The sequence below is a fragment of the Pseudonaja textilis genome, chromosome 7 (assembly GCF_049901715.1).
Source record: "Pseudonaja textilis isolate UNSWEBS1 chromosome 7, rPseTex1.2, whole genome shotgun sequence".
In the NCBI taxonomy this organism is placed as follows: domain Eukaryota; kingdom Metazoa; phylum Chordata; class Lepidosauria; order Squamata; family Elapidae; genus Pseudonaja; species Pseudonaja textilis.
The window spans coordinates 8,859,065-8,879,368 of NC_141996.1; the positions used below are offsets into that span (position 1 = coordinate 8,859,065).

Here is a 20,304-nt window from a genome sequence, read left to right on the forward strand (position 1 = left end):
TGGCTAATTAACAGAGAGATGAAACCAAGTTCACATGAAGTGTTCATACCACTTTATAATGCCCTGGTAATGTCACACTTAGAATTTTGTATCCAATTTTGGTCTCCATGATGTAAAAAAGATGTTGAGAAAGAGTGCAGAGAAGAGCAATCAAGATGATCAGGGGACTGGAGGCTAAAACATATAAAGAACTGTTGCTGGAATTGGGTAGGTCTAGTTTAATGAAAAGATGGACTAGGGAAGACATGATAGCAGTCTTCCAATATCTCAGGGGCTGCCACAAAGAAGACGGAGTCAAGCTATTCTCCAAAGCACCTGAGGACATGACAAGAAGCGATGGATGGGAACTAATCAAGGAGAGAAAAAAAACTTAGAACTAAGGAGGAATTTCCTGACAGTTAGAACAATTAATCAGTGGAACAACTTGACTCCAGAACACTGGAAGTTTTTAAGAAGAGATTGGACAAACATTTGTCTGAAATGCTACAGGGTTTCCTGCCTAAGCAGGGGGTTGGACTGGAAGACCTCCAAGGTCCCTTCCAACTCTGTTATTCTAGTTGTGATTTGTGAACATGAAAGTGATTCTTCCATGACTTTCCTATAAAAGGGAGGGTCAAACCCAACGGTGGGATTCAGCCGGTTTGCATCAGTTCAGTCGAACTGGTTGTTAAATTACCGCCTCACCCACACTATCAAAGTGGATTCTGGGCAGTGCAGAAACAGGCAACGGAGCGGCTGGTGCAAGGAAAAGAGAAGGCTGCTTTCCCTCTTTCTTTTCTCTGCTCCTCCTCCTTCCCTCACACCGGTCGCTCCATTTTCCTGTCAGCCTCCAAGAATCCTTCTTCTGCTTGTCTTTCCGGCTGCTGTAGAAATGGGGGGAGGGAAGAATAATTGGGCTTCGTGGGGAGGGGAAGGGTGCTGGAGGTTTAAGTTGGTGAAATGTTAAAGTTGGGGTGTTTTCTTGACTATGCTTACTTGCTTACTCCGCAGATGTAGCCCCTTGTCTCTCTTGGCCAAGGCCAACTGTCTTGGCATACCAGGTGTGAAATGTCACCTGAAGATGCCCCACATGACATTATACACATCTCAGATTGGATGGCCAGTTTGAACTATTCGGGGTGGGGCCATGGGATAATTTTCTTAATGTGATTTTCGCGCCTATTGCCTCAGATCTTGTATTTCTTCTGATGCTACCACTTCAATTTTCAGTAAAAGTCCTTTTCTCTATAACCGTAAAGGCGAACCTATGGCACGCATGCCACAGGGGGCACACAGAGCCATTTGTGCTGGCACACGAGCTGCAGGCAAACTTACCTCACTGTGTATGTGCGTGCCTCGCAGCTGATTTTCGGTGGGTTTGAGGCCTTTTTTGGCCTCCCAGAGGCTTGAGGAAGGCTTCTGCAGGCTTTGCAGACTGAAAACTAGCCCCGTTTCATCGCTTCCTGTTTTCCCAAAAATATCGGAAGTGACGAGATGGGGCTAATTTTCAGCCTGCAAAGCCTGCAGAAGCCTTCCTCAAGCCTCTGGGAGGCCCCCAAAGGCCTTAAACCCACCGAAAATCAGCTCTGAGGCACAGTGCAGGTAAGGGGGTGGCAAGCGGGTGGATAGGTGGGGATTGCCTGTGCATGCTTAGGGGGAGTGGGGAGGTGCGCATTGCCTTCTGGGTGTTGGCATGCAAGTGCGAGCATAAAAGCACATGCACATGCACAATTTTTGGCACAGGACCCCAAAAAGGTTAGCCACCACTGCTCTATAACAATGGAGTCTAAGGTTTTCTTTCTTGGATTTGGAATGGAGCCTCAACCAACATTCCCATTTCTCCATTGCAGCACAGCACCCAGGATCCACTTTGATAGCGGTGTGTGTGTGTAATATTACTACTGGTTCCCCCAGGGTCAGGTTGGCTGTCACAGGAGGCTCATCCCTCATGTGCAGTGGAGCTGGAGGACGTGGATGACCCACGCTACCCACGACAGCCAACCTGCCCCTGGGGAAACCAATGGTTAAATTACTTGAATCCATCACTGGTCAAACCACTTCTCAACTTTTGCCAAGAAAAGTACTTAAACGCCTCCATCAATTCAGACTCCCAAGCCTGAACTATCTGAATATCGGTAAAAGAGTTGATTGAAGCGGCTTCCTGCATATGTTAAAACTGAGATTGATTAGGGAAATTTGGATTCCCTTGCTCCTCTTTTGCAGAGAGTCAAAGCTTAATTAAAATCCTTTGGATGTAATTAATTCATCTGCAGCAGGGGGTTGATAATATTTTCAGGTAACAGCCCAGGGGCCTTTCCCCTCTTTAACTCAAATCAATGCAAGCTCTTGCAATCTTTCGTGAGGTTTCTCCTTCCCCCAAAATATATTGGGACCTGTGGGCATCTGACAGAGTTGAAATTTTGTTTTGGGTGCTCTGACAATTGGCTACTACAAATTCCTTTAGACGCAAGGGCATTTGTACAATCTTGAAAAATGATGCAATAACCACAGTCACAACCATTCAAAGTTACAACAGCACTGAAAAAAGTGACCTATGACCGTTTTTCATACTTCCAACTTTTGTATCATCCCCATGGTCACCTGCTCAAAATTTAGATGCTTGGCAACTAACGCTTACTTATGACCGTCGTAGTGTTTCAAGGTCATGTGATCACCTTTTGCGACCTTTGGACATTAATGGGGAAGCCTGATTCACTTAGCAGCCATGGGACTAGCTTGTCAACTGCGGTGATTCACTTAACAACTTTGACAAGAAAAGTTATAAAATGGGGTGAAATTCGCTTAACAAATCTTTTACTTAAACCACCGAGATTTTGGGTTCAATTGTGGTCATAAATTGAGGACTACCTGTATAGGTTATCCCCAACTTACCACCACAATTGAGCTCAAAATGTCTGTTGCTAAGTGGGATAGTTGTTAAGTGAGTTTTGCCCCGCTTTATGACCTTTTCTGCTACGGTTGCAGTTTTAAGTTAGTAACATGACTGTTAAGGGTATCTGGCTTCCACCTTGACTTTGTTTGTCAGAAGATCACAAAAGGTTTTCACATGACAACGGGACACTGCAACTATCATAAATACAAGCCAGTTGCCAAGCATTTTGATGATGTCACCATGAGGATGCTACAATGGTTGTGTGAAAAATGGTCATAAGTTGTAAGTTATAGGAAGAACTAGCATGGTTGCACAAAGATCTCTCTGATAAACTGAAGGACAAAAAGAACAGGTACAAAAAATGGAAAGACGGACCCAAAATAATTAAAGCACAATGTCAGCAGATAGCCCGAATCTGCAAAGATGAAACTAGGAAAGCCAAGGCTCAGAATGAACAAAGACTTGCAACAAAGGTCGAAGATAATTTTTAAAAAGTTTATTTCAACATATAACTAACAACAAAAAAAGTCAAGGAAACAGTTGGTCCACTACAAAGAGAAGATGGCAAAGAAGTAATAGGCGTTAGAGAGAAAACACAGCTGCTTAACTCATCTTTTGCACCAGTCTTCATCCAAACCATAGCCCAACCTACTAAAAACATAACCGCAAAAGACAGATTAGAAATAAAAATTAAAATAAAGAAGAGAACATCTGTCTGATCTTGATGAATATAAATCACCAGGACCTGATGGATTACAGCCCAGAGTTCTGAAGGAATTGGAGGTTTTTAAAAAGACACTGGACAATCACATTCTCAAATGGCACAGGGTCTCTTGCTTAAGCAAGGGGTTGGACTAGAAGACCTCCAAGGTTCCTTCCAGCTCTATTATGAATTGGATTGAATTGTTATGACCAAGGCTTATTGAGATATTAACAAACACACTTTAGTCCCAAAGCCCTTTTTTCTTTATTTCAACAGCTGTGAATTTTAGTCATTCACAGCCCATAAAGTTTGTAAATAGTCCCATGGAAGTCTGCCAAAGTCCTTCAGGATAAGTCTGATAAGCATGCACCTTTATCTTCCTTGAAATGCTGCCAACAACTAAATTGCCAATTAGTTATACAAGGCCAAACAGAGCACAAATTCAATACAGGTTTCAAACTGACCAGTATGAACAAAGTTGCTTCCTGCAAAGGTTCCTGTCCCTTTGCTCCTCCTTTATATCTTATGGGAGAGGCAATCACCTCCAAGCCTTACTCTCAAGTCACCCCTTTTGTCTTTCTGTCCTGCCTTCTGACAGCTCTGTGCAAGTGCACACTGGGAACAGGCTCCCCTTGTTCCTCTGCCTTGCTGCTGCCAAATTCTGGAGGCTCCAGAGTCAGCACATAACTCCCAGATGGTCCTGGCCCCATCTCTATATCAGATGGAGGACCCTCATCCAAGTCCTTCCCAGACTCCTGGACTGGTCCATGTTCCTCCCCACTGTCTGACTCTGTTGCCATTTCTGCAGGCTTCCGGTGGACCACAACATGATTTTTTTCAGTGCCATTGCAACTTCGAATGATCACTAAATGAACTGTTGTAATTCAAGGACTAGCTATACAGGTATAACAACACAGCAGGCGATATACTTGTGAATCAAAGGATTCCTTCTGTACATACTTGTATTTTGCTTTGTTTCTCAGTGATTCCACCTCGAAAGTGCTAAATGTCTATGGAGATTCTCAATCATCCAGATCGTGGTTGTCCCAAAGGTGCTTTTTCAAGAGGCAACTGGACTTTCTGGTTTTTCATTGAAGATGTTTCACTTCTCATCCAAGAAGCTTCTTTAGCTTCTATGAAACAAAACAACTACTTCATAAATGCATGGCACAACGTAGGAGAACAAACCCATCAGGACTAGATTCAGAAGTCCATCTGCATTTAAAAGACAAAGGCCACCCTTTTGAAGACAACCAAGTCCACATTTTGGACAGAGAAGACCACTGTTTTGAAAGAGGGGTCAAAGAGGCCATCTATGTTAAAATTGAAAGCCTTCTCTCCACAGAGGGGGAGGGGGGATATGACATCATCTATCTTCAGTCTACAACACAGTCCTTTCAGCAGTTCTAAGAAGGCTCCACACACATTTGCACCACTCATGTGATCCTGAGGACACAGATAAACTTCAGGTGGCCTCAACAACTCGCGAAATGAATGCAAACAACCAGCTGTCTGCAAGGAATATAAATTCTTTCCATTCTCCCACCATCCAGTCAGAGCTGAAAAAGTTTCTTGGATGAAAAGCGAAATGTCTTCAAAGAAAAACCAGAAAGTCCAGTTGTCTCTTGAAAAAAGAAAAAGGCACATTTGAGACCTGAATGTGCTTTTAGAAGGATTGATATCAAATTAGAGCCCAAGTGAGCGACATCAGAAAATACTTTATATGGGTTCACATTTCACGGCTGTGCCTCAGCCCTCGTTTGGAAAGTTCACCATCTTGTCATGAAAGCTTTAATTCTAAATTAAGGGGCATTCATCCAAGGATCTCCAAATGATTTCAAGGACTGCGAACTAACTAGGCAGGTGTCTTTTGTGGAACGGCTCTGTAGCAAGCTCACTGCCAGTTGAAGGATCACTTAAGCTGTGTGAAAACTGACTTCTGGCGTCAAAAGTGGAAAATGAAAACAAGAGAAGTTAACTAGCAGCTACAACCTATCATGGATAAAAAAAAGACTCCAAGAAGAAATTTACAGAAAAAGAAGGTATGGATGTAATGCACAGAAGGAATATTGAGGTCCAGGAGAAAGAACTGTTGGATAAAAGAAATCCCAGGATACGGCAATCATCATAAATGTGAGCTCAGTTGCCAGGGTCTGAATTTTGATCATGTGACCATGGGGATGTCACAAGGGTCATAAGTGTGAAAAATGATCACTTTTTTCAGTGCCATTGCAACTCCGAATATTCACTAAACGAACTGTTGTAAGTCGAGGACTACCTGTATCTGCTGCGGACTCTGAGTAGGCATCAGGAAGGGCATCTGGCCAGTAAATGCTCAGCTCCATCCAAAAGCCCCGATTCTACCCCAATTAAGGGATTACAGGGTCGTAAAAAGGGTGTTTGTTGCGGAGAATATCTATGTAGTTGCTAAGAGCAACAAGAACTGGATAGCAATTTGTCAGTCAGTCAGATGAATCCTGTCAGGTGTTCTCCAAATATTCAGGTGTAGGCAGGGTTGGGCTCCTGGGAGTTTGCAGGGGTTCGGGAGAGTCCCTAGATAAGATTCTGTGCAGATCAGAGAACCCCCAAATCCCACTCCTGACTGGCCCCACCCACCCCACCCCGCCCCTCCGAGGAGTCCCCACGCGGCCTATTTTGGATGCTGGTAAGTACAGGGTGCGTGCGGAGGTTTGGGGAGGATGAAAAACGGGCCTCCTGGAAGTTTGGGAAGACAGGAAATGGGCCCATTTCAAGCTTCTAGAGAGCCTCCGGAGCCCAGATAGGCCATTTTCGCCCTCCTGGATGCTCGAGGAAAGCCTATGAATCTCGGGGAGAGCAAAAACACTCCTCCCCCCGGTGCAGGAGGCCAACTAGGCCACACCCAGCATGGCCACACCTACCCAGCAACCGGGCAGATAACCCTTTGCTAAAAATTTTTGAAGCCCACCCCTGGATATAGGCCCTGCCTGGAGACAGTCAGACCAAACCAAACACCCTTTAATATGCAGAGCAGGTATGTGAACACGGCGCTATGGCATTTCCACGCTCAGTGTGAAGTTATTAGGTCGTATTTGCATAGAGAGCAGCTCAGAAGTGTCTCAGCAGGCATTTGGTTTCTTCGGGCAAGGCGCAGTAGGTGGATAGTTTGTGGATAGAAGAACGGGCACACAATTCCTGCTTTCAACCTTTCTACCCCTTTACTTATTCGTTTTCCTATTCTGCTCTGGACAGAATTAAAGGGGCTTTGATCACTGTGGACGTCAGTAGCCACCTCATGTGTTCTATATTATTAAGAAAGTTCTGATTATTACAACTCTCATTTATCTAGCTGGGTATTTGTTTGAAATAGTTTTAACTTGCCTTTTGTCCTAGGATGAGGGCAGAGGTGTTGCAGCAGATTCTGTTTTCAAATCAGGGCACAAGACCACGAAGGGTAGGAGAATACAGGTTTATTTGCGCAAAAGGTTCAGAGGATTAGCATGGCAGAATCTGAACCCCAGGCTCTTCCTGAGGTGTCATTTTTATACCACTCAGTCTCAACCTAGCCTGGGGTGTTTCCCTATCAAGCTATACCATAACCTAGATACGACAGAAAGGAAAAGTACATCTAGTTAGTCATTTGTTTTTTATCTTGCAACATCTGGTACTTTCCATACCCACCCTTGTTTCTCGGAACATGTTTAGTTCTTTGATTCAGTAACTTCGTGGTTTTGCACAATATTGCATTAAGCAAAGCTTGAGAGCCAAAGAACTTCTGCTAATTGTAAGAATACCTTTTTTGGTAATTTTCCATTCTGCTTCAGAGGTGCTATTCAGCCAGTTCTGACCAGTTCTGGAGAACCGGGGGCGGAAATTTTGAGTAGTTTGGAGAACTGGCAAATACCGCCTCTGACTAGCCCCACCCCCATCTATTCTCTGCCTCTTGAGTCCCAGCTGATCGGCTGGGTCTCCTTTTGTTGCCCTGCACAGGAGAACCGAGCTGGAAAGCAGGTTAGTGGGGTGGGGAGGGAACGGGATTTTGCAGTATCCTTCCCCCAGGAGTGAGGAGGGAATGGAGATTTTGCAGTATCCTTTCCCTGCCATGCCCACCAAGCCACGTCACACCCACCAAGCCACGCCCACATAATCGGTAGTAAAAATGTTTGAATATCACCACTGGATAAGGCTTTGCAATGCTGCAGATCTCCAAAGACATTTTCCTAAATTTTAAAATACTATTCCCAACTCCATGGAATAAAGCAATGCAGTAATTTAAACGCTGCTCGTTTATCTTTCAGTCAGATCTCTGCCGCAGCGGTGATCTCACACGATCTTGGGCAAGACCGTCAAGATTGCACGAAACCTCCCAGAATGCTTTGAGAACTTGACTAATATCCAACACAAGCAAGGGTCAGAAAGGGGCAATTTATTTCCGACCTTTCGGTCCAATCGAAGAAAGTTAGGATCCACGATGTAGGTAGCAAGATTTATGCATGACATACAGTGGTGGGATTCAAAGATTTTTACACTGGTTTGGTGGGCGTGGCTTGGTGGGCACACTTTGCGCACACGTGCATGCCAAACACATACTTTGCACTGGCGCAGAGGCATTCCAACTCACCTCTTGCAAACCTGCACTCTCCCTGTCACTTCAGCAGCTTCCGCGCAGCCCTCTGCTGTGCCGCGCAAAGCAGCTGCACTTCAAAAGCAGAGGATAAAGGTGAGTATAGAAGCCCAGTAACAGCGTTCTGTGCCCCTCAATGTATAAACATGACAGCTACCTGACCAGGGAAGTGTTTTCAGACAACATTGGTTCTCTCAGCTAAGAAACAGATATGAGCACTGCCCCGTCCTAGAGTCAAACACGACTGGGCAGGGGAAACTTTTACCTATACCTCCTTCACACTGTCATGAATTGGTCTTCCATTCTGACTGCATGCAACTTAAACAACATATATTGTTCCTGAGCTCCCTTGGATGTATTTTTTAAAAACTTGAAACTAAGCTTATTTGTACTGCCTCCCCACCACCAGGTTGGAGTTTTCTAATCTTTTCCCAGATTTAACTTAGTAAAATATTGGAAGGTATGGAAGAAGAAGGAGGATACAATTAAGGGCGGGGGGGAATTGATTTATGATTTTGAGTCCATTGAACAAAGATCTCTACAGGCACCAACTGGAGTGTATCAATTTCAGCATAATAATATGAGTTAGTGGCAACGTACAATCACCTTATCAAACTGCGGTAGCTCTTCGGCTAAAATTGCATCCTTAAAAGCAGTAGTGGATTTTTAGGAGAATGAACAAAAAAATGAAACTAAACTGCCCCTCTGCACATCCGGCTGAAATAAGCAGGTATTTTTCTCCTGATGAACAAGCAGAAAAAATGACAGTGGAAGCATTAATGCTGCAATCTTACTGAGCTCAGGCAATGAGCAAGGACCACCCCCTCCTGATCCCTGAGCACGGAGAGTGGAGAGAAGGAGGGAACAGCGCAGGCTGATCCATTGATTTGGGATGAAAGCGTCCCGCCCCTCTTCACAAGGCACACCCAGGGAATGAGCTTTAAGGCGTTGCTGTGGGGAGAGGTATTTGTCGGGAACAAACACTGAATTCATGGAGTGTTGTGTGCCATTGCCGATGTTGGAAGTTTCCTGGACTTCTTGCTTTATTTCTTGATTCCTGGATTAATTGCCTTGTTCCTTTGCTTCCTGGATTCATTGATTTATTCCCTTACCCCACTGGATTTCTTGCTTTGCTGCTGTTGTGCTCACAGCGTTGTGCTGGGCTACTTGCATCCAGAGATTGCTGGAGGTATGAGGTTGTTGGAGGTGTGTGTGTGTGTGTGTGCGTGTGTGCGTGTGTGTGAGAGAGAGAGAGTGTGTCACTTTGCTCTGGGACCTGCCATAAACGTGGGAGTGTTTGGGGGAAAGTTGGAGCAACAAAGGGGTGGCTTGAACCATCAGCTGACTGTGTTGCCTCTGTGCCTTGCCCCGGGTCATTACAGTCTTCTCCAAGGAGTCCTCTCTTCTCATTAGGTGGCCAGAGGATCTGAGCTTCAGCTTCAGGATCCGGCCTTCCAAAGGACAGTCAGGGTTGATTTTCCCTTAGGATCGTCTGATTGGATCTCCTTGCACTCTCTCTGGAGTCTTCTCCAACACAACGACTCAAAAGCATCCATATTTTTTTAGCACTCAGCCTCCCTTACGGTCCAATCCTCACAGCCATACATTCCTCCTGGGAAAAACCTAGCTTTGGCAATACAAATTACAGTGGTTAGAGTGCAGTACTGCAAGCCGCTGCAGCCGGCTGCCTGCAATTTTGCAGATCGAATCTCCCCAGGCTCAAAGTTAACTCAGCCTTCCATCCTTCCGAGGTGGGTAAAATAAGGACCCAGATTGCTGGGGGCAAGAGGCTGACTCTGTAAACTGCTCAGAGAGGGCCGTAAAGCACTATGAAGTAGTCTGTAAGTCTAAGTGCTATTGCTATCCCAAACAGATGGTTTGCAGCCTGTATCTGAACGTACAGTACAAGCAGTCCCCGACCTTATGACCATTGGTACAATGATGGCTTAGACAGTGCTGAAGAAAGTACAACCCGCTAGCAAAATTACAACCTTCACATCAACCATGGAGTCATGTGATCACAATCTGGGTACTTGGGAACTGGCTGGCTTTGACAACAGTTACAGCATCTTACAGCCATGTGGATACAATGTGTGCTGCAGTCATGCGAACAAAATGTGTGACTTTCCCAGTCGGATTCCAACAAGCAAAGGCAAGGCAGAAAGCCAGATTCAATTTAACGACCACAGGATTTACTTAACGACTGTGGCCATGGAAAGTTATATAATGGGTGCAGTTATGTGATGCCTCACCTAACAATGAATTTTCTGACTCCAATTACGGTAAGTAAGTTGAGGACTAAGCATGTTTGGTAAATGATTCCACTTTCAAATTGTTTTTATGGATAAAGTATGTTTTAATTTGTACACTTTCCCAAAATTTAGATTTTTTTTTAGGTTTTTTTTTTTAACCTCTGGGATAATAGATTATATGTCTTGATTTTATTCTCTGTGACTTGTTTCCAGGTAATTTGAAGAATGCTATTTCTCCCTCCATCTACCCACTCATACCAAAATGAGCCATCAAAATAGCGGACAATGCTAGTGGACTATAGCATTCTTCAATGGGCTGCAATACAAAATAGATATTCTACACCCTTCCTTAAAAAATATCCAAAAAATATTGCAAGACATTCCATCATCCGTATCTCCAAATTGCCATGAAAATATTCACTTCCATTACCGTTGTTGCTTTTTGTAGATACCGCTGCATACAAAGATTTAAGCAGCTCTGGTCAAATTGTATGCTTCACTGAATTCCTAAGTGAACAGAAGCTGACACTGCCTTTTTACACAGTTAGAGATAAGCACAACATGTCTCTGCGAATGCAGACTTATTATTTATGTGCAATTGCTCGCAAATTCAAAATAAGAAAACAGTGAATGTATCAGGTGTAGAGATTTGGACAACCTTCCAGTTAATTCAGTATTTTTTTTAACTCTAAAATTATTAATAAGGTCCCCCAAAGACTTAATAAGTCTACAATGATCCAGGTGCAGACAATTCTACAGCTGAAATTGTCTGAGCCTTCCAACTTTTCAGAGTCTTCATACTGTTGTTCTCTCTACATACAGCAGCAGTGGGTTTTATTAAGCAGCCTCCAAAAATGGATATAGTTCACTCTTACAGCATGAGAAAGGTATTAAAAAAAATCTCTAAACGTTTCTGACCTTCAATTTTTTAAAAATGTTTGAGAACAGATGTTAATGAAACTGTTGAAATCAGGGCCCAATCTGGAACACTAAGAATAATCTCTCAGTATGTCTGTATTTAACATTACATGTTGTAACAGCAGCAAGGATTATATTCGCACAGTATTGGAAAAATGAGATTTTAAAGAAGATACTAGATTGTGCAGAAATGGATAGATTGACATGGAAAATTAAGCAGAAAGATGACACAGAATAGTATCAAACATGGAATCTCTTTTTCCAGTGGTTGGGAAAAAAAGATTAAGAATAGAATCGGAATTTTTAAGCAAATTAAATACCCAGACAACATGATGTTTATTAAGCATTAAGAAATGTAATTCATTAAAAAAAATCAATAAAATTTGAGAGAGAAAAAGAATAGTCTCTGCCACAGCTGCCACAGTGGTGGGATTCACCCTTTTTTAAACTACCGGTTCTGTGGGAGTGTGCTTCGTGTGCGTGCGCAGCATCCATAAACCATCGATTTTAGGCTTCAAAACTGACCTTGTGTTCAGCGCTGGTGAGTAAAAGAGCTGAGGCGCGGCAGTTCATTCTGCGGTGCAAATCAGCCGAGCTCACAAACAAGGTAATAAAGCACAGGAAAGGGTGGGGGTGGGTGGGCGAGGCCGACTGCTCACCGGCGCTACCGGTTCGCTAGAACCAGTGCAAACCAGCAGCACTCCATTACTGAGCTGCCCTCCCGCAAACTGATTGCGTTTGATAATGGTATGTGGGAATTACCTTGGGGGAATCTTCACCCCAGGACCATAGTTCCCGACCCCTGTTTTGCAACCAAGACCAGAAAGATTCTACTTTAATGTTGAACCTTTGGAAGTTATTATTTATAATGAAAGAGGTTGGCTGAAAAATATCCATACTTTTGTATTCGCTATTTTCTTATTCTGAATCTGTGAATAATAACCCCGAGTAATTACAGGTAGTCCTAAACTTTTGATTGAAATTGAGCCCAGAATTTCTGTCGCTAAGAGAGACATTTGTGAAGAGTTTTGTCCTGTTTTACATCCTTTCTTGCCACAGATGTTAAACAAATCACTACAGTTGTGAAGTTACTAACACATTTGTTAAGTAAATCTGGCTTCTTCATTGACTTTGCTTGTCAAAAAGTCACAAAAGCTGATTACATGACCCTGGGATACTGTAGCCACCATAATAAATATGTCATCATCTTAACAACCCCATAATCCCATGTGTGGTGGAGTCTGGGCAACTGAATGGAGCTACGTGTTTACTGGCTGGATGCCCTTCCTGTCACTAATGTGGAGGTTTTTTTTCAGCAGATATATTCTCACTGTGTCCAGAGAGATAAATATCTGCCTCTACCTAGGATCGAACTCACAGTCTCCTGATCATGAGGTAAGAGTCCACCTCTAGGCCACTGCACCACTCATCATAGATATAAATGCCCAAAGGTCTGAATGTTGATCATGTGACCATGGGGATGCCACCACGATCGTGTGAAAAGCAGTCATAAGTCACTTTTTCCAGTGCCATTGTAACTTTGGTCATTAAACAGACTGTTTTACATCGAGCGATACCATTCATAAAGATGTCAGGTTTAACTTTATATCATGCTGAGCTGAGACTACATCATCTTCTCTCCACTTAGGAATTCATGGAAATAAACCATGAAACCAAGATGCCCAAACACGACTGGGAGAGAGATGCGTGATGAGAAAATCTTCAGAAGGCAAAAGGTCGCCATCTTGAAGAGAGTAACTCTCACACAATGAAAATGACAAACAGTATGTTCGGACACCTTAGTCCAGTCATGGCTAACCTTTTCATTGTCACATGCCGAAAGTGCATGCGCACGCACACACGTGTGCCTGCACCCATAATGCAATGTGTGACCCCCTCATGCCCTGTGCAAGTGACACGACCCCCTGCGTGCATTGTATACCTCTGTGCATGCACACACGACCCCCCTGCACCCCGCCCCCTGCGCATGTGCACACATCTCCCTAGTGTGCCCCGCCCCTCCATGCATGCATGGCAGATACTCGACAATCAGCTGGCTGGAGGGAGGCATGTGCGCATGCACAGTGGATCTATTCCGGGCGACGGCTCACATGCCGGCAGAAATGGCTTTGCGTGTCACTTCCAACATGCGTGCCATAGGTTCACCATCATGGCCTTAGCCTTTTAAGCAGGGGTGGGATTCAGCTGGTTTGAACCGGTTCACGCGAACTGGTAGTTCCGGAGATTAGTTGGCCCCACCCACCCCTGCCCTAGTCCATCCTACATTTCTGTGTTTTGCAGCCCAGCTGATTTGCGCACCACAGCCTATTGCCACGCCTCAGCTGTTTTACTCACGGGGCTGCAGCAGAAGGTAAGATTTAGAGCTGAAAAATGGGCAGTTTTCAAATACTGCGCTCTCTCTCTCTCTCTGCACCAATTGTTACACCCATTGAATCCCACCAGGGGTATTTTAAGGAAAACACTTTGGATGAGCACATATAATTAAGATAAATTGCCCAGGTAATAAGTCCCATTTGCATATGATTCTCAAACAAACTACTCAAAGGAATAATAGAAAATATTTGTTTTAAATATTTGGGGCTTTTCTTCTTCCCAGCCATATGTTGAGGAACGATACACATGTTCTAATCTTGGTTTCTGCTTTGTTTCCCGTTTGCTCAAGAGCAACGCAAGCCTAGCTGCCTCGCATTGGAGAGATCCTGCTTCATGGGTCATTCATGAGTTCTTATAGGCTCAGTTCCAATGTCCATAAACAGCTTGGAAATTCCTTAGGTACTGAAACAAGCTGAGCAGGGATTGCGTTTGGAGGGATTCAGGTGAGGGTTAATGACATCTGGCTTGATAGGCTGCACTGGTTCACTGTCGCTGGAAATTATGTGTTTCACCAAGCACCGAGCAGCTTCCTCAATGTTGATGTTGTCCTGAATATGGAGAGGAACAAAGACAAGAAAAGGATAAGAATGAGTTATAGTAGCCAGTTCCTGATGTTCTCTAGACATCTTGGGATTGCAACTCACAACATTCCTAGAAAACAATATAACCCCAGAACATCTAGCCAACGTTAGAATGTCCAGAACTCTTATGGCTAATAATACCCCAAGCAGATATTCTCAAATATCTAATGTGCTATAACACTCGGGATTCTTAGCTTGCACAACTACATTTCTAAACAATGTAAGTGACTAAGTTAGAGACTATCCGATGAATGAAGTCCATGTGAAACTCATTATTTATTCTTTCCTCCTCCTCCTCCTCCTCCTCCTCCTCCTCCTCCTCCTCCTCCTCCTCCTCCTCCTTCTTCTCTTCTTCTTCTTCTCCTTCTCCTCCCTTTTCTTCTTCTTCTTCTTCTTCTTCTTCTTCTTCTTCTTCTTCTTCTTCTTCTTCTTCTTCTTCTTCTTCTTCTTCTTCTTCTTCTTCTTCTTCTTCTTCTTCTTCCTCCTCCTCCTCCTCCTCCTCCTCCTCCTCCTCCTCCTCCTCCTCCTCCTCCTCCTCCTCTTCCTCCTCCCTCCTCGTAAAAGATGTCAGTGGCAAGAAACCCACACTACATACAATTCTACTTCCAGGACCTTCCCCAAGTTTAAACTTCAGGAAACTGCCAAGCAATGAAACAGGATTTCCTACAATTTTGGAGCCAATAAGTGAATAAAAAATACGCTCTAAGCCTATATTAATTTGATACCTGAGGCAGATCACCTCCAGGCTAAAAATTCATTTTCCATGCAGCTCTGAGCTACCTGCTATATATTATCGAGAGAGAATTTAAAATGAGTTCTCGGGGGGGGAAATACCCCTCCTTATTTAAGGCTGAATTTAAAGTACATTCTTTGGACGTCTGTAATTCTGAACGGTTTGGGATCAAGTTCATTTCAGAATCAGTGGCATCACAGCTGTTTAGTGAATCACTGCAGTTGTTAAGTTAGTAACATGGTTGTTACATGAATCTGGCTTTGCCATTGATTTTGCTCATCAAGTTTCCAAACGGTGGTCCCATGACGCTGGGACACTGCAACCATCATAAATATGAACCAATTGCCAAGCGAGCAAATTTTGATCACGTGACCATGGGGATGCCACAATTGTCACAATCATGAAAAACAGTCGTAAGTCACTTTTTCAGTGCCGTAGTTAATTTTGAACAATCACTGAAGAAATGGTTGTAAATTAAGAAGTACCTGCACATTGTAATAATGGAGGTATATAGACTGTAATGAAACAGTAATGTTGATACAATATTATTTTAAATTGTCCTCATCCAGCCATCTAATTGGGAAGTTATAGTACTGGATTTTCCCTGGACAAAGTATCTTGGAAGCTGCTTGCAATTCTAACTGTTTACACATTCTTGCAGGAGAACCTGGCTTATAAAGTATGAAAATATGTACATGTCACAATCAAATGCTAGGTCTCTATTAGCCAGCGACTCAACTTTGGAATTTAACTATTTGCCAGCTGATACTGAACAAACAAGAGGCACTAACCATTCACAACTACAGACAACAAAAGTTGATTGTGGAATTTTCTGAACAGACCTGGCAAATTTCTCTGATTGATGCGTCACTGTTTTCAAGATGCTGTGAAATGCCATGGTAGAAAGCCATGTAAATCTAAAAACTGCTTTTCAAGTCTAGCTGAGGGTGCTAGAGAGAAAAGAGAATTCCACCAGAAGTCTAGATTTAATGTCTGCCGCTGAAGAGACTCCTTGAATGAAAAGTGAAGCATTTTCAAGGGAAAAACTCAGAAAGTCCGCTTGACTTCAATAGAATTGAAGAAGCTTCTTTGATGAGAAGCGAAACATTTCCAAGGGAAAAAAATAAACCAAGATAAAGCACCTTTGGGACAACCATGATCTGGATGACTGAGAATTTCCGTAGATATAGTTAATGGAAACTTTTCTTGGTACTGATAGCAAAATTTTTTTTTTTAAAAAAACAAGATGATTGCTGTAAATTACATATGTGATGATTCGATCTGATATCTATGTTTAATCCCTCTCCAGTCCCCCAAATATAAATGATAAGACTCTTTGATTATTGGTAATGTTGGAAGAAATATCCATCTGGTTTAGTTCCAAGCTGGCACTGGAGACAAAATGGAGGCTGGAGGCTGATTGGAAAAGGAGGCCCATTTATTGATGAAGCAGAACCACCAAGCATGTGTGATTCTAGGTAGCTGACCACATGGCGTTGAGAGGTTTTTATACCTTCTCTTGGGCTCTGAACTTGAGCTTCCTGTTCCTGTGCAAGAACATGTGTTCTATTGGCTGTTGTCAGATTCCCATGGGGCCATGTACAAATCCTAGGGGTCTGTCTGAGCTAAGCTTGGTTGAAGTTTGGCCGATGCAATGAAGGGGCTTGTTAGGCAATTCCTATTGTGGCTGAGGGCTAACCCTACCTTTGCTCAGACTTTGCTGCAGGGAGTAATGGATTACCAAATCTGCATTTCTAAAAGCTGGTCTCATCTTAGTATCTGCTTGGGAATGGTAGGGAGCTGAGGCTCTGAGTTTCTGTCTCCCTTAAGATTTTTTAATTTCTCTTTTAGTAGTAATATTTTATTCTGCCTTTTAAAAATATTTCTCAGAATTGTTCATTGTTCTAGGAGAGAGGTGGGTGCTAACTTTCTACAGTAATAAAACTGACTGCACAAGCAGCAAGGGTAAAAAAATGGACTGATTTTATGTTAACGTGAAATAAACATTTTACTGAATACACCCTCAAGCAATCTTAATAGTGGTTTAATGTTTGTCGACAATCATGTCTTTGCATTTTCTCCCTTCCTCTAGATCACAGTTTCAAGTTCTCCATTGTAATCTCTGAAATAAATTCCCTTAAATCTGAGTGGCTGGTTTTCTTTTACTTGACATAATGGGCCTTTATTAGTTTTTATGGGCCATTCTCTCTTCCAGATGAAATATTTTATGACTAGCCATGCAAATCTCTTACAGGATTTATGATGCTGCGATCCCAAGATATAAAACTATGCCTAGTTTCATACAGGACTGTAGTTTTACTTTACAGTGACACAAAATTCTGTTGGTTTTGAAGCTCACGAGGAAGAGTTATTTTAGACAATCCAGATTTTTGAAGTAGGTACCTGCTTACAAAATGGCTTCCCTGGTGTTGCCTTCTAAATTTGAAGTTTTGGGTGCGTTCCCTGACCCCTCTAAAGGAATCTGGTACTACCTGTTTCCAATTAGCCATTTTTATTACAAGGTATAAGCTTTGGTAAATCTTATGCATTTAAATTTCATAAGCTACCATTAGCTTCCTGCTGAAGTTTTGTTGCTATAGAGAATAACCTAACTCTCCTCTCCTCTGATCCTTCTCCTACAGTACAGACAATCCTTGATTTAAAGTGATTATTCTGGCTGGCAGTGTCCGTCCTCAATTTAGGACCACAATTAGGACTGGAATTGGGGCCATTAAGTGACTGTACCCAATTTTACCACAGTCGTAAAATGGGGCAAAACTCACTTCATGTCTCACTTAAGAACAGAAATTCTGGGCTCAATTGTGGTCGGAAATCAAGGACGACCTATACTGTAAAGTTAGTTACAGAAGAAAATTTGCTGCCTCTTTTGAACTGATCAAAAGCCAAGAAGAAAAAGACCAAATGGAGTGTAGGACATCCCCAACCAGAATGGTCTTTTCATTTCATATGACTTCATGAGTAGTGTGGCAGTCACAGTTTTGAAGATGGGTCGTAATTTTTTTCAAGTCCATCGTAATTTCAAACAGTCTTAAGAAAAGAGTCATAAATCAAGAACTACCTGTACTTTGTCCCAAAGGTGCTTTTTTTGAAGAGGCGACTGGACTTTCTGTTTTTTTTTTTTTTTGAAGACGTTTTGCTTCTCGTCCAAGAAGCTTCTTCAGCTCTGACAGGATGGTGGGGAATGGAAGTCCGAGCTGAAGAAGCTTTTTGGATGAGAAGCAAAACGTCTTTAGAGAAAAAAAACAGAAAGTCCAGTTGAAAAAAGCACCTTTGGGACCACCGTGACCTGGATGACTGAGAATCTCCATAGACATTTACCTGTACTTTGCTTTGGAAAGATTTGGTAAGGATGTTTGAACCAGTTAATAAATGACTAACATATTTGTTTTCTCAAATTTCAAAGATGAGAAGCAAAGAACATAATTTTGCTGTGAAAAATGAGCTATATATGGAAAAGTTCAAAAAAAAGTTACTCTCATTAGATTGGATTTGGTTGATATTTAGAAACAGAAATAATTTGAGAATTAGAAGCATTAGCAAACATGCAGTAAAGGCTAATTAAATTGGGTATTTTATTTCAAAATTTAATTAAAGCTACTATATTTAAAACTTCAAGGTAATGATTTGAAACTCACCTATAAATTCTTCCCTTCTGAGTTCAATCAAATGCCAAACCCCAAAGATATGCTAATAAAGTTTTATAAAATAATCAGGTGAAAGAAGAGAAATCTGTAAAAATTGCATGGAATAAAAGAGATAAATTGGGATGGAGATAGTTTTTTTTTTAAAGACACTAGTTGTGCTATGAAACCAATTCTTCAAAGCAGCAGGAGAAGAATGATTAAAAGGTAAAGTTATAAGTTTTTCTTTCAGTCGTGTTTGAGTCTAGGGGGCTGTGTTTGTTATATCGGTCGATAGGTCCCAAGAAGAGACGCGAGGCAGTGACTGGTTTAAAGCTCTTTTTATTTCAGATTAGGTCTGGCCGCCGGCTTGGAGTGCGGCGGCTTATATTGAACTGGTACAGTTCAATATGACAGGTGCCGTGGCCAATGACAGCCATTCAAATCACCCGCGATTGGCTTGGCCAATCGCGGTTGCTTCGTAATGGCCAATTAGTGCCGCACACTCGACCAATCCGAGTGCTGTGCATTTTAGCCAATCAGAACACAGGTTTACAAGAATGCAAATACATATACAGAACAGTGTTCATCTCTGTTTCTTGGCCAAGGGAGCCAATTGTCCAAAGACAATTTCCATGGTCAGGTGGCCAATATGGCAACATGTCAAAGGCACATGGAATGCTGTTACCTTTCCAAAATGGTGCCTTTTACCTACTTGCATTTGCATGCTTTTGAACTGCTAGGTGGGCAGGAGCTGAAGCAAGGAACCGGTGCTCATTCTGTTGTGCAGAATTTGGGTCTCAAACTGGGGCTTTCAGCTTTCCAGCTGGCAAGCTCAGCATCTTTAACCACTGACCCACTGCGCCCCTCAAAATGAAGCTTGTCAGAAGAGAGATACAAATTCACACTGTTCTGCCGTGCGAAAAGATCTGACTCGAGACCAGTGTGAATTCAGCTCTTTATTTGCTCTCAGTAATTTCAACAAAACCGGATCCGCGGCAGCCTCTTTTATAGCGGCTGCTCACGGCTCACGGCCAATGACGGCTCCTTAAACTTCCCGCCATCAGGCGGACCAATTACAAAACAGTATTCAAGTATTCTGGATGGACCAATCAATAGGCGGCATTGGCGGACCAATCAGAATGTAGTATTACGAGTATGCAAATATATATAACACACACCCTCATTAAAAGAACAAGATATAAATGGAGATACCTTTTTTTTGCTAATTGTATTTCAACCACAAAGAAGAGAGGTCGTTTTTTAATGTTTTGTGACCCGGGAGGGGAGAAGTTAACAGTCAATGTAAATCCCAACAACTGGTTCTCTCTGCCCAGTTGCTGGGTGGGCGTGGCCATGGTGGGCACGGCCTACCGGAACTTCCAGGAAAGCTGTTTTTTGCCTTCCCCAGAATCCAGAGGCTTCCCTTGGGCCTGTGAGAGGATGAAAACAGCCTCCCCTGGACTCCAGAGGCCCTCCAGAAGTCAGAAACAGGCCCATTTCCAGACTTCTAGGGAGGGCCATTTTTCACCTTTCCCAGAGTCTGGAGGATTCCCTCAGGGCTCTGGGAGGGCGAAAAACAGCCTCCCTCAGGCTCCGGAGGCTCT

General features: G+C 42.9%; 1 protein-coding gene across 1 annotated transcript in view; it reads right to left on the reverse strand.

Annotated features, from left to right (window-relative positions):
• Positions 1-11,660: 11,660 nt before the first annotated feature.
• The window catches only part of RAB38 (RAB38, member RAS oncogene family), a 28,879-nt gene continuing 20,235 nt past the window's right edge, over positions 11,661-20,304 (reverse strand). The window contains exon 3 of the mRNA XM_026706772.2: positions 11,661-14,290. Coding sequence (XP_026562557.1) covers positions 14,138-14,290 — 153 coding nt within the window. The 3' untranslated portion in view covers positions 11,661-14,137. The remainder of the gene's footprint in view (positions 14,291-20,304) is intronic.